Here is a 15,596-nt window from a genome sequence, read left to right as displayed (position 1 = left end):
GCCAGAGCTTTAACAAGATGGGGGCGGGGAGTCACGGCGGAGTTTGTGCCACAAACGTGATGGAAAAGGAAAGCGGAAGATGAAGATTGAGGAATGGGCCGAATTGGTGATGATGTAGAATGATATGGTTGATCAAGTGACATATCGACGACATGAATAATAGAACAAGTTGGAACTGATGACCCCAAACCCGACTCAACCAACCAGTTGCCACTGTCTGGGTGGTGTTTGGGCATCAAATTGCAGCCATCTCTTAACTAACCAGCCCCCAGTTGCGAGATCATCGGGGGGGCGAGGCGCCTACTGACACCCCCTAAGAACAATATGACTCTTTTCGAGTCACTCAGGCTCTCGTTGGTGGGGGAGTTGCCACGATCATGGGGATCTGGAACTTTTGTTTCTCGTAACTCTCATTGTGACATCATCTTTGATCCGGAGCCCAAGTTGGAAGGGATAGTGATATTGATATTATTGTTTCGGGGGCGTCAGTCATGCGGCTTGGAAGTGATCGGGAGTTGCAACTCTTCAAGGTTTCTGCCTCTTCCTCTTGATATATTAGAGCATCGATGACAATACCAGTAACGGTAATAATGATCCATGGATTCAGATGTGCCATTACACATTCTAAACAATACCTAGATGCCCAGGTACGAGTAAGGAGTCCATGCTTAATTGCACCAAATACAAGCATGGGGGTAGTCGATGAAGATCAGCAATCGCGAGAATGGTGTGCTGAACGTGGTCAAATCAGTGGCTGAGTTGCAGCCTTAGCCTTAGCAATTCCTCCCACGCCCATTAACTTCTTGAATCAGTCGGTCGAGGGCCCTTTCGGCCCCGAGGGGCGACTTCGAGCAGTAGGTGTGGGAGTACACCATGTCCAGATTCACAGAAGCAATCAATATCACCTCCAACATTCGAACATTGTTGGAATAGCCATTTCTCCTCCCTATCTCGCACCATTGTATGGCTTTCGGCCTAAGAGGCATTACTTAGCACTATCGCTCTATCGCTATCAATTGGGAACATGCTCCCACGCAAGGCTATCAATGCCTATCGCGCTACCAAATCTGGAGTAGTCTATCTAGGTACCCATGTACTCTAGTGAGTGACCGGATCTACTCGAACCCCGTAACTCAGATTCAAAGCATACAGAGCTTTTCCTCAGCAGTGGAGGACCTTCCACATCAGGAAGTATTCAACTTGCTTCGCCCTTGCTCGACTCATGTAACATACCCCTTTCTCGCTTGTGCTAGTTGGACGCAAGTGATGTTGGTGAGCAACAATGCCAAAATCCCACGCTTCAGACACATCTCATCAGACTCCGTATCCGTGTCCTTGGCTTTTGCTTGTGTTGGGAAGAACATGTGGCTGGATTTAGTCCACCAGTTACCGAGCACATCCTTCAACCACCCGAAGCCACCGGAGCGAATTATGCTAGCGATCAGGGTTTCATCGACAGCCACATCACACTAACATTTGCTTTCGATTCCGATTCAACCACCTATCAGATTCCATGGACTCCGACATCCCTGGAGATGAAGGGCATAGGACGTCCAAGACTGAGATCAGACCACATTCATGTGCCATATGATTTTTCTGTATCTGGAAGGGCAACTATGAGTTACCAACCAATCTTGCATGATTAGATCCCGTTTCTACACAGGTCGCCGGTGCTTGTGACTACAGTTGTCGTTCGGCTAGAGGTACTCCCCAGCTAGCTGAAGGAGGCGCCTGCGTGATTATCACCAGGCGCGCAGTGGGAAGCGATATATGTTGCGTCCATTGTCCTCCAAAGGAAGGCGTGCTCACCGTTATTAGAAATCTCTCATTTTCGATTGCCTCACCAAGCGTACGAGTAGGGGTCAAGGTACCCTGCCAATACGCACCTCGAAGGCATGAGTATCAATAAAGCTAACAAACGAACGGTCCTGGGATATGAACTACCTGGAAGCCTCAGATCTGCTTTTGCCCTGATATGGTCTTGATAGCTTCCCCGGCGTTCAAATTGGACTGTTCCCTATGGAGAGTTTCAGTGTCAACATGAGATACCATGAACACTTACGAGTAATTAGTATTGACAGTCGCTATTTGATGCGACCTCGGGTTGTGCAATTTGACTGCCATCTTTCAATCTCAGGCTCATAGGTTTTCACACCTTCCTGTCTTGAACTAGTCAAGACTCGAGAGTTACGGCTAAATGGCACTGCCCTGCCCTCCCCTTAAAGGAAGTGACGTTTAGCATTTTACAAGCAATCTCGTTTCGTCCATAGAAGCTCAACTCCAAAGTCGCAACTTGCCAGCCATCTTTACTAAGTTGATGGTTGGGAGGACTGAATCTCAAAGACCCCAGTTGAGGCGCAATGGACAAAATACTAGTCCCACTTATTGTGATGGAAGTCGGTGCTCGCCCACTATCCACGTGGGTGACAGCCCAGAAGGTGCCCCAAACTTGGACTGGTCCGCACACCCGTGCCCATTGCATGCCTGGCTAGTTGACTCCACCACCACAAAGAGTGCCGGCGGATCAAAGCCTACTGAAAGTTAGATCATGGGGCATTGTCCTCGAAGGTCAGCCTCTCAGTTTCGGTCAATAGATGAATGATATGCAAATATACGAGTGATCATGGATGATTCAATTGGTGCAGCCGTATCCTTATTCATGCATGGATCACAAGGACAACGAAATTGATACACGCCGTGAGTTACCAGATAAAGCTGCAATCAGATCCCTAATTACTGAGTATGGTCACACAGCCAAGTTGTCCGAAACCGATGACTTCGCTCCGTCCCAGATATGGCTGTGACGGGTTGCACATTCAGGAGAGATAATCACGATTGTAATCGCTGTACGTTTAGACGAGTCAATCGCTAGGATGAATGATCTTCTCAAGAACACTGCCTAATGATGCAACATGGAAATACATGGGGCAGGCACAAATTGCATGTTTGATCATTGGGCTGCCAAAACATTCTCCCCTCGAGGCCAGGTTGTTAGTGTGCAATTCAATGTCTCTTCTCAGCAACTGTTACGAGAGATCAATGATCTCCGGTGCAGCTGACCATGTAGAGGTAGACCATAGTCAATGCAGCCTGAGTACCATGCATCTTCCTATGTAGGGGTGCCAAATGGACCCCGCCATATCTCCATGTACGTGATCAGTACTTCGTAAGTGCAAATGTGGAAGGATGCTTCGGTATCGGGTCCCCAGGTATTGTTATGGTTGGACTATGTCAACCGCCTGATACTGCTACAATTCTCAGGCATGATGCCTGTTTGCCTCTAATTGCCAGTTTGAAGCCTTTTAGGCCCTTGTGGCTCTTCCTACTAATGCAGACCTCCGGTGGAGCGTTTAGAGTTCAAACAAGTGAGTTTCGAATAATGGAACTTTTGGATAGCGCACTCGTAGCCAGGTTGTAACGATTGCATTGGGAAAATGAATATCCATGCGTAGGTCTTGTGCAGGTAGCACTTTTGAATTGCAGGGTTATAATGCACAGGTTAAGGGGGTGACCTCACCTGTCGATGCATGCACCCCAGATTGCGCAGGGGTCCATCGAAGAGTCCCACCTGCGCCAATTTGATAAACTGCGGGCTCTTGCGGAAATCCGGGCTGCAGGTTTCTTATATCGAAGTTGTGCTGAATTGCAAGGGAGTCCAACACTATTATCTTTCACGCGGAAGACAGGTGAACGATAAAGGCGATTTCAAATTGGATCGTGACAACCCGGTAACACCAGGGCAAGAGTATTGAGAACGCTGCCTTTTGTGGGGTCAACATGCTGCATGTGTCGATTCCTCACCGGCTTTCGCGGTGGACGGATGCAATGCATCCTTTCTTTCTGCGCCGAAGACTTTGCCGACATCGAGGACAGTATGTGGCCAATTCACAAGCAGAACATGAAAGGAAAACTCAATCGAGAGACTCTACAAGGTCGACAATTTCAATGTCTGGACATTGTTTCGGCCAGTTTCCGAGGTGCACCGCACCCGGTGCCCGTTCGTAGAAGCAGACACTCCCCACAATATAGAGTTAGTTTTGGGAGGAAGGTTTTTCAGCCTCGTCTCGAGCAGTCGATCTTCATCGCATCAACCACCAAGAATGAAAAGAATATGAAACACTGTATCGCATCGTCCTGACATTCCATTTTGACACATGAAGTGTGCTTGGTACCCAATGTTACTCACAGCAGAGAAGAGAACAACCTAGCAGGGTCCAGATCGGGGAGGGGCTGTTGAGGATGCCCTGGTTCATCGACTCGATTTTGACCCACCACAAAAACTCTTTCGAGTTCTTTCGTGGTTGCGCTTGGAATTCCACTAAATCGACTTCCGTTGCTTCCCCGTTGCTATTCTACCGTGACGACCTGCATTCGGACCTGGAATGGTTACAGTCTACCCAGTACAGATTCGGCTATACAATACGGAGGACTACGAGCAAGTAGTGTCGTGGTTACCGCGGACCCTTCCACACCGAAAGCAGTCAATAATGATCGTCGCAAGGCTTCTCCTTGTTCACGCACAGCTACGAATGAGGCAACCATGGCGCGCGCCTTTGAGTAGCTACCGAGTTCATTTGCCAGCCACTACTAGCCTGAGTCGGAGACCGCTTTGCGAAGTACTTGCTCTGTGTGTAATGGTTACCTGTTACCGAGGTACCTCTTTCCCTCGATCGGAAAATCACGGCAATGCATAAAACATAAACGCCCGAACCAAACATTCGTTTTACTCAGCCACCCAAATTTTCTTTCCAAGCAAGGCGAGCACCTCTCGCTTCTCTCTCAATCCTCCAAGATAAAATTGCAGATATGACAAGCATGGACGATGACCTGAGATGTAGCATCAAGCAACGTACTCCAATAATACTTAATGCAGCTCGGGCATGGTGACCGAAGCATCTCGGAGGACTGTCGGTACTCAGCATGTAGTCGTCATAATGACCGGGCCTCGGTGCATTTGTTCCGGGCGACTGTCAGGAGCGTTGACTGAGTATTATTAACCAAAAAGCCATGGCTGAGTTACACAAATTACCACGGAATACTGCACCTCTATTGCGGGATGCAACCGAAAATATGTAATGCCGGACTACTACTAAGCCGGAATGAGTAGATTCCTCCCTAATAATTCGTCCGTAAGATATCTAACAGGGATGTATCGGTCCGAGTAGTGTCTTGAAACCAGCGGTCTGCAAAGGTATCGAATCCTGTCATGATTTGGTGGGCGACAGCACATGCAAATCATCGTCCAGACTTACTGTGTTGATGGCTTTGAAATGAACCCTGGCGAGCTGGATCATCTTGAACGTATTTACATGTGGGACCTTGTCATTCATTGATATTGTTCAAACCACTGATGAACTGTATTCTAGTAGGCTCTCCTAGGACTCAAGAGGCCATCCACTCGTGGGTCAGTACGAAGTAACACGGGGATCATAGCCTCATTTACGAGTACGAGTCGCCCCTACACTTGTATTCTCCCCTAACCGTCCCAATGATAGTGGCGAAAGCGGCAAGGCTGGCCTCCTCAAGTGAAGAATCGGCTGCACATGTGATCGCTCCTTCAACGTGCACAGGCTTGTTGAGAACAGCAGTCTAGAATTGTGTATTTACAGTTTTCAATTACTCCTGCTCCTGATTTCATGCACGGAGCAGTTGCCACGGGACACTGTGAAATTGGACCTCGTATCGATAATACTCCGCGTACTGTTCATTATTCTTCAGTGTTCGAGAGCGCCGCCCAGTCCAGTCCCTCAGACGCAGGGCGAGGGCACACTAATTCCATTCTTCTGGATTATTCTCCACCCACAAATAGTGCGCCTCCACCAGCTCCAGCTCTTCAGCCCTTCTGTTTCACCACCGACACCCAAGACTCCCCAAAGGGAGGACTGTGCACATGAGAGCAAAATCATCTGACCTCATTTTGATACCTCGGAACCGAGTCCCCGCAGACCCCCTTCTACTTTCGTCGGTGAAGAAAAAGATTGCTTGATTTAGCAGAAACTACATGGTTTTTACATGGTTGTCCCTGTGTTGGGGATTACCATGCACCCACTAGGATCCTGACCTGACGGGTTCCGAAGGTAGGGTACCAGTAGGTAGTGCTGATTAGTGCTTTGTCGAAAAAGCTGCATTTTGCTTGCCGCACAGAACAAACATGCAATCGCATCGTTACAACAGACAGTGAACTAATGCTTCAGTGCCCAACCCGTTACGTTTGGCTTCTTTGTAACTTGTCACAGGAACTCCGTGCCTGCATGAAGGGCGAAGCATTGCTGGCGTGCGTCTTCCCTTCCTTAGCCCCGACCTGACCCGAATGACCCGTTCTTCGACTCGTTTCCGGCTGTCGCTAAAATAACGAACTAAAATTCTCTGAAGCATCAGAAGACTCCAGGTCCGGTATAAATCATCATCCCGTCTGGAGTCACACAGTTGGCTCAAGCTGGACCCATCCGTACTATCTCGGAAGACGTGATCGACGATGCAGTGAGTGTCTGTGTGCTTGCTTTCGATGGGCCAGGAGGCAGACACGATTGAACACAATTCGAACCGTTTCTGCTTGAAAGCGAATGTCGCGCACACTGCGAGTATGTCTGTGAATAGACGAAGCTCGGCCCGACAACGCGCGGGTGGTGCTTCGAGCACTCTTCCGCCCACGCCCCAGGAAGGCAGATCACATACTGATTCCATCACGGTCTTCACGTGCCGCAGAGAAGATCATGACTTCTTTCTCCTGAGCGTTGCTCCACTTGAACAGGACCTAGAGCAGGATCAAGTATTCCTGTCGTCCTGGTCTACTGCCAGGAACCTGCAATCGATGGATATTGCAATCGCGATCCCCGGATTCCCATGCCAACAACTCTGTGCCATCGTATTCCCGTTGCCAGTCTAGAACGTCGGTGGAGCATTTTGGCCAAGGCTGGATATATCCATATCCATATCCATACCTCCCGTTGAAACCAAGCACCACGGTGGGTAATTTGGGGCGATGAAATACCCGTTCCTCTCGTGACTCCAGACTCCAGACTCCAGAATCTACTCCGTAATCCAATGAATTCGAATCAGTAGTCTGTTTGATTTGGACCCCATTGGCAGAAAGATGTGTTGTGGGCGGCCCCCGGATGTTCAAGTCCCTTGAAACGTCCAAGTACGCGTACACTTATTCAATATGAACCGAAGTCCACATGGTTGGTTGCTGAAAATCTGGAGAGCTGGAATTGAAACGAGGTTAATTTAACCGCCTATATCAGCCTAGGAGATTGAGCGGTGGCTATGTAAGTGTCTTGGAATGAGGCGATCTGCAGCCCGCCCATTATTCGCTCGCCCGAGGAGGAACCCTGCATACCACCGCCGCGTCGATACTGAAGTGGCATGTTCGATCTAGGTCGATGGATGGCGTGTCTCCCCAAAATAAAGGACAGCATTGGGCCAGTCCGTCCATAGGATTGAACTGCAAGTCATCGAAGGAGTTTCCGCGTCGTCAGAGATGCGTTTGCATTGCAGACCGCTCAACTCCCAAGTCAAGTTCGCTGCAAGTCAGCACGCAATTCAGGATCCTCCCCGTCCAGTCCTTCATCCTGAGTCAAGGATCGCCACAGGATAATCTCTATAATCGTGCATCTTTCTGTACTACTGAGAGACTGTGTTTCCTCGTAGTGGTCAGCAAGCCTAGATCGGCAAACCCGCGGCGGCGAATACTCGTACGCGGGCCAGCGTGTTAGGCGAGCCGTAGTGCGAGGTCTATCGTCAGCCAAACTGGTTAGTGGTTAGCTGGTTAGTTGGCCCTACCCCGTACTTACTTTCCTTACCTCTCGCTCTTACAGCCAACCAACCACTTGGCACCAGTACGAGTAAGCATGCAGGGACTCAGGGAGTCGGGTCAGGGTGCAAAGTCGACATCAATCAAATGTATCAAACGGGAGAGGAAGCGGAAACACAGCAAAAGACGTTTCCGCGAGCCCCGCGAGGCTAGGTAAGCAGGGCCCAGGCCAAGTCCAACCTCCAACCAGTGTCTCCGCAAGAAGAAGAAGAAAGCCTGGAGTTTCCGTGGACGGGATAAGAGGACTTTGCTCCGTATACGCTGGGTGGAAGATTGGCATGGCAAGGCATGGGCTCCGGTGGATGAAGATGAACGTTTTCCCCCCCGGTGGTTACGAGTCAACCACTTACCTTGGCGAGCACCTCACCTCAACTGGCGAGGAGTAGTAGTAGTAGTAGTAGTAGTATGACAGCCTAACTACTCGTACAGGGCTCTGTGAGGGAAGGTACCTGTGTCAGTTTCCATCTAGCCTCGAGGAGGAATTGGATTTGGCCGGGCTCTAACTAGCAAACGAGCAGAACTTTCTGTGGTTAGGAAGGGTTACAACGGCGACTCTTTTGTTCCCGCCGTTGTCATGTCCACGTACATCATCATAATTATTGTTACAGTCAGAGCCTGGGGCGACTTGGGCGAGGTAAGGTGCCATGATTCAAGTTTCTTTAACGACGGGGCGGGTGCCAACAACGTTGTGAAGGTCACCTGGACGTGAAATACACTTTCAGACTATTTGGGCCGGCAATTGCTGGATTTGTCTCGGGAACGGGGTTGCCTTGGGTAAGTATGGGTTTGACTTGCAAAGATCGAGTGCCCAGGGGTTGGCTTGAAACTTTGGCCACCCTGCTGGATCTCGAGTCACAAGACAACGGTCCCAGCGACCTAGCTTAGGTAACTGTTTTGCTTTTGATGAATGTGAATGGTGATGACGACGACGGCACCGCCGCTGCCAAACACGTGCAACATCAAATAATCTTGCTACTACTTACTATGTACTACCTAGTTAGTTTGGTGCTCAAAGAAGTTCGCCGCCAACAACTGCAAATGTGATGATCGTGGTTCATGAGCTCTCGAGAAAAGGTACCAGTGGTCTCTCTTTTTGCCTTGATCGGTTGCTCTTGATTCGATTCTCGTGATGATCCACGTTCAGGCAAACTGATCGGCAAGCGGCGGCCACTTCTTATTTCACCACAGACCAGTTTTCTTCGAGATCATGTGAACATCTTGGACTACTGACTGACTCGATGTGGTTGTGTGAGTAGATCTATTGTAGCTGTGAGGTGGGCAGGTAAAGCATCAATCAAAACCTTCGAGGATTGTTCGTGCCGGGGGCCAATATACTTTCATTGCTCTTGTTCGTGGTTCCTTGATTTCCTCTTGACTCTGTAAGGCCAACAATGTGAGGATCGAAGTGGTCCGAGTCTGCAAACGGTGCTCCGCTTTCTAAAAGACCGGATAGCCGGTATTCGCCCGCTTTTGGAGTCATCAGTCTCCGTTTTCGTTTTCGAGGTAGACGTCCGCTTCACACACTGGCTGCAAAACGTGTACGGAAGCTATCCGCCATCCATCCGTAGAGGTTGTTTTCCGAACAATACTTACGTCAACCCATGCACTGAGGCTCAACAGTCATTCTGCAAAGTCAATTCGAAAAACACAATTCAGTCAATAACAATGATAATGTAGTATTGGTACATTTTTTGCCACTTCGGCTAAAGACTCAAGTAACTATTCACCTGGAATCTTTTCACACTAGCTAGAGTAAGCTCTGCCGAGTCACTGTTGTACATTCGTGTCATGTGGTAGACAATTAAAAAATCCCCCCACGGCTCCGTATCACCTGAAGACATCTCGAGACACAGCATGAAGACCATACCACGCCAAGAGATAGACAGGAAGACAGTAGAACAGTTCTTCCCATTGCATAATGGGTATGACACTATGCTTCCATAGGCAACAATATCACTTTTGTGCACTCTCCTGATGCCACGCATCTATCGGAGGAAAATCAAAATCAGATTCGCCCAAGGTGACTCCAGATCGGACGGGGCAAAAGGCCACACCATCCAGATCTCCTTATCCATTCATACTAGATGGTAGATATTGGTCATAATATGCATAAACCACATATACCCGCTCAGAACGCAGACAAGAACGCAATGTATAGAAAATGTAAAAAGAAAATATGGCCAAGGTGGGTGTCATCACCAACCTTTCGCATTGTACTCCCATCGGTCGTCGAAATAGTGATTCCACGAGTTGTTTTTCGACGTTTCGGTTGCTGGGAGAGGGGGTTGAGCAGGACCTAGAGGGGGTGCTGTATGTGCTTGGAGATTTGCCATGCTTTGTGCATTCCGGCTTCGCTTCAGAAAGGCATTGGCAGCCTGTGACTTCTGTTGTCTCTCCCAAAGTAGGTTCTTGCGGAGAGATTCAGTCAATTCTGTAGATAGCATATTCCGACGCGTGGTGCGTGGAGAATGTGCCACCGATGTTCCGGACGCCTTGGGTGGGGGAATGGCAATGGGTGCTCGAGGTCTTGTTTGCATCACCATACCATCATCGTCATCCTCGGGAGAAGCTGCCAAAGAACTTCCTTGGGGAGACGAGGGTCTCGATTGCCGCATTGCGGGTTGTGAGAAGGCGTGGTTCAATCTTCCTTGTCCCTTGTTCAGCGCCAATGTTAACATCGACCTTCGTGACACCAAATCAGGCCGGCTTTCCACTCTTCGAAACATGTGGTTCTCATGTACTGGCTTGCCATCGTCCGAGTTGGAATCCTCCCAATCCGGATCATCCTCGTCTTCCTCGTCAATGGCAGACTCAACCACATCATCCGTGTCATCCTCTTCATCGCTACTTTCAATGGCCCCCTCATCATTCTCGGCATCTTCTTGGATCCTCCGTTGAGCAACTACATCTCTGAAAGACGTCCGCTTGGGCTGTAGAGCAGTGTTGGAGCTTCCATTGACATTCAAGTTGTTCTTGCTCAAGCTTTGGGACAATGAACTCTTTTGTGGTGGAGGTCTGACTGACAAGACTCGCTGCTCAAAAGAGGAGTCGTCATCCTCGGAAGAGCCCCCAAGAGTAAACATTGCCGGCTTGAGAGTCCTGCCTTTACTTGGGATGAGCTTGGAAGATACGTCAAGTTGAATTCCAGAATTGCTCGGCTTTCGAAAGGATGATGCAACCGGCGAAAATCCATGAACGACCGAACCACTTCGGATCAGGCCGTCCGTAGAAGAGACCGAGGTATCTGAGTTTCGGTGCTCGCTTTGCCGGGCAGTGTCGAGGGTGCCATCTGTGGTGGTGGAAAAACAAGAGTCGGTTGAGTTTTGGAGATTTTCCAAAGGAATGGAAGGTTCCGGTTTTGGTTGGGAGGGTGAGGCATGATGGGAAGTTGGAAGGGCTGTGAGGCTGGCTTCGAGAGATGGAGAAAGGGGACCTAATGAGGCCTTTTCCTGTATGCCCACCACGATCTTCTCTAGGGTGCGAGGTGTCATATGTCGTGATCTTGATAATGAGCTAGCACAGTCCTCGTGACCAAATGACCGTGATCTGGCACTGGAGTCCACTGGAGATGCAGCTCGCTCATCCAAGCTGTCGTCTGAGGAGTAAGAATTGGATAGTGAAGGTACTCCACTCGATCTAGCTGGGGGAGAGTCTGATGGTGTCACACATAACGACTCGCGAGACCACACCCGCCAACTCATGTTTTCTAACCGAGGGCCATCCTTGAGTGTCTCTGAGCATTTTGAGAAGATGGACCACATGGCCATCAAACTGCAGGCGTTGGCCGGGTCTATTTGGTGCATTTTGGCTGCGTCTAACGACAACACCGGCGCAGGCGCATTCAAGCGCGACGGCATCTTGGAAACTGGTGACCTGGATATAGTCGTGATGGTCGAGGCAGGGGATTAAGAATTGGTTGAGGTGGGTGAGCCAACTGACCGTGGTGGGAAAGTGAGGATTTGGTGATGGGATCGAATTGTGACGCAATCTGGGATTCGGTCCGATTGGATACGAAATGGGCTGTGCTGGCCAGGATGGAGTGTGGGATGCAGTGGTTGTTAGAGCATCGACACTGAAGCGACAACGAGGTGTCTTTGGTTGTGAGAGAGGTGAAATCGAGCAGAGGAAAACGGGGTATATCACGGTGGGTATATGGAGTACGGCGTGTGTAAAAAGATACAGAGGGAAGGATGAGATGCGATGGGGAGAGTCGGTATAACAAAGAGCAGGTGCAGGCCAGAGCCGGGACCAGGGTGAAGACCAGGGTGACGACCAGGGTCAGGGTCAGGGTCAAGGTCTTTACGAGGAGAAGGATTTGCTTGTGCTGGATGCTTGGGGTGGAAGCAAGTCACCGCGCTAAGTGACAAGTCGGCACAAAACAGGGCGCAAGCCAAAGAGTGGGAGAGGGAGAGTTGGGAACAGAACAGAGCAGGGGCATTGGGAATGGCACGCATCACGCATCGGGAAAGAGACGGGGGTTGGTGTTGGTGGAGGAGGAGGGGGGCACAGTGGGCACGGTGGGCACTGGGCAGTGGGCACGATAGAGGCTGAGGACGAGGACGGACGACGGGACTGATGAGTGAAGGGCCCCAAGCCAGAGCCAGTGCCAGTGCCAATGCCAGTGCCAGTGATCGGTAACAGTGACCACCCTTCCAACAAGCAACGCACGATTCGAGACACGAGGGAAGGCCCTTTTAGCCTCTAGTGTCATTCTACGCTCTAGCCCTGCTTGCTTTGCTCCGGATGTTCGCAGCGACCATTGGGGTGGGAAAGAACCCACTAGTGCGGAGGTGTCAACCGCCGTCCAGGTTCAACTTGGAGGAGGTCATTCCATTGCGAGATTTAGCCTGTTCAAGTCCACCGTTGTACCGAGTACCCATACCGCCTGTAAGCTGAAATTGCCCTTGAAATGACACCGCGACTGACTGCTGGCGCTGCAACCGTCCTTTGCCCTTGATTTGGGCTCCTTTGGGCACCAACTTGACCTGGACGGCCGACTGACTCTGTTACGCCCCACCAGAGAAACCCGCCCGGCATTACAGCCTCCAGGTCGCGCCCACAACTTTTGGTCCAGGCACCCGAGCATGCCAGATTTGAAGTGTCCAGGCATCGATAATCCCCATGGTAGTATTCAATAATGGCCCATTCTCGGGTTGGATCATTGGCCACTCCTCGTCTCCTGTCCCAGATTGGTAGCATCCGTACTATTGTTTTCGATATGGGCAGCTGATCGATCTTGTTGATTTCTACTGGCAAGATCTGAACATCCAAGTACCTGGCTACGAGTAACTACCTGGGATAGATCCAAGGCGGTGGGAGGGGACCCTCCGCGAGATGTGGGACAATCCGATATTGGTGGCACTGTACTCAGTACTTGGTCCTTTAAAAAGTCACATGCAATTTCGAAATGCAAGCCTACTCGATACATCGAGAAGCCCGTCCCCCATGCTCTTTGCCGGTTCAACCCTCGCAGTTAATTGCTGTTGTGAGATGGTGTTGCTGTGTACAGAGTAACCTTGGTAAGAGCACTAATTAAAGGCTTGATATTGTCAGCCAGGCAAAAGATACTACCCCATGGTCCCAACCAAAGTCTCATCAGACCAGCTGACTCGACTCGAATTTATTATTGTGTCCCGATTAGGAGATTCAAACTCTTGGCCCCGCCAGACGGCGATGAGAGGTCGGATCCAGGGCTCAAAGTCTAGTCATCCGGGGCTCATTCCAATTGAAGGCCAGTCTAGGAGCCGGAAGATTTGTTAGAAGCTTACACAGGCTCTAGTCCAAGTCATGGCGGGCATCCGTCTTCCCCGACCTCACTAAAACATCACCACTGCCACGTGCGACTCTATCAGGCTCAACTTCAAGTTCTAGCCCTGTGTGTGCCTGAACCGCCTGAGGAATCATCACCTTTCTTGTCCAGCTGACACTTTTTCAATCCATCTGTCTTGCAGTGACATGTGAGCCGCAAAAAGGGAATATTGACATGCGGCAAGGATCTTGCAAACCAACAACACAACTCGGTCACTCTACTCGTGTGCTTTGAAGAATGCAATCATTGACTTTGCTCGGCCTCTTCCAAGGATATACACTTCCTGATCTTCTTTGCAATTCTCGTACGTACGAGATATGGCACTAACCCCTGCCAGAAGTTGAAACTTGTAAAATCAACTCCACGCTCCCCACGAACCTACACTGTCTCTCGTATGTAACCCAGCGCCTCGCTCTCCTGGTGTCAAGCCACACTGTAATCATACCTTGACTTCACCCCTCACCAGTGTGCCATCACCCTCCAACCAACTGGTGAACGCGTTTATCCATGCTTCCGTGGCTGATAAGGCGTCCTGAAACCCAACAAAATCGCATGTGAAAGGACTTGACTCTCTCATGAAACCACAACAAATGCCACCACGGTAATTCGCAACGAGCATCTCGAGACGTGGAAGGCATGTGAGCCATGTCTTCGCCTCTTCCCCAGGTTAACATTACCGATCTTCTATTTCCTTGAGCGACAAAGCGATGGTTTCATTGTTGCTGAAGATGTAGACAGAGATGGATAAGATCTGCCCTCGAATTCAACGGTCGAATCTCGAAACGTTGAACATGAAGCACTTCCTACCGACGAGGGTGTGTGCGAATTATCGAGATGGAAGTAAACCCCGGTGGGCAGCGACCACCAAAGTTCCGAACAGAGAGCATCCTTTGTAGATCGGGGGGCTACCCTATCGCCCGAGGCGCCCGGATATCACTGCCCGTACCCCGTCTCTGGGCCCTACCTCCCTTGACACGAGCAACTCGGAGCCGCTCCATGTCTGAGAAATTGTTCCATCGCTTGTCAAGGCTCATCTTCCATCCCCCTCGTGACCAGATCGTGACCGCTTATTTTGCCCTAAAGTTGGTGGCCACGACACTAAAGACCTGCCTAAAGGTTAGGCGCGACGGGCGGGTGTTGTCCCCTAGGTGCCGGACTACGTCCTTCGTCCTCAACCAAGCCCCACCCATGCTCTTTATCAATGTCGCTTGAACTGTCTGATTCTCAATGACGATGCCTTTCGTATACTCTTTTCAGTGTGCCACAACACGACGTGTGAGGTAATGATCGCCAGTACATCTCGGAAATGCAGCCCTCCACCAGGCCCATGTAGCCTTGTATCCAAGGGATGGCTTTCAGTGCCGGTTATGACCCATCTCAAGATTCGAGAAAGCACCAACTTCATTGTTTGGAATACATGACCATCTGGTGAGTTTCCTGTAACCTCACGGTTGGATACTCGCAACATTCGACTCGACTCGACTCGACTCGACTCGACAATCCTCCCTCCTGGACTACGACACCTGTCACTTTCCACTCCACGACAATCTCGATAGTCTTTTCCGAAGTTTTGCTCTGAGACTTCGGGAATCCACCCCCCTAGAACAGGTGCGGCCAGCCTTTCGCTCGACATCGCCTTTGATCAGATACGTCAAGTTTCCATCAGGCATTTCAGTTGAGACGCTGGAGATTTCCAAACACCCGTTGGCATCACATCCGCCTCCCGTTGCTTCCGCTGTCAACAGCCGAAGCGCACTTCAACTCAAGCCCAGTACGAACTATGCGGCTAACTCCAACGCTCGGATAACGCCTCCAGCATCATTTTATTGACATCTACCCCAGGTGATATACGGATCACGAGGATGATCTATCCGATAGTCTGGGGATAAACGGTGGTATCCAAGCTCTTGTCGCACAGACATGTCAATTTTCGGTCGATTCACCGACGTTTTGTGTGGATGGTTCAGCCTGGTT

General features: G+C 50.2%; 1 protein-coding gene across 1 annotated transcript; it reads right to left on the bottom strand.

Moving 5' to 3' along the window:
* Positions 1-10,008: 10,008 nt before the first annotated feature.
* LTR84_005981 (uncharacterized protein) lies at positions 10,009-11,670 on the bottom strand (the record flags this gene model as incomplete). Its single annotated transcript, XM_064849545.1, has 1 exon — positions 10,009-11,670. One exon carries the CDS (start codon positions 11,668-11,670, stop codon positions 10,009-10,011), a length of 1,662 nt encoding a protein of 553 aa, XP_064703769.1.
* Between the last annotated feature and the right edge of the window lie 3,926 nt (positions 11,671-15,596).

The sequence above is a fragment of the Exophiala bonariae genome, assembly GCF_035927105.1.
Source record: "Exophiala bonariae strain CCFEE 5792 chromosome Unknown scaffold_22, whole genome shotgun sequence".
Lineage (NCBI taxonomy): Eukaryota > Fungi > Ascomycota > Eurotiomycetes > Chaetothyriales > Herpotrichiellaceae > Exophiala > Exophiala bonariae.
The sequence above is the reverse complement of the archived record's forward strand: the minus strand, read 5'-3'. Positions and strand labels throughout refer to the sequence as shown.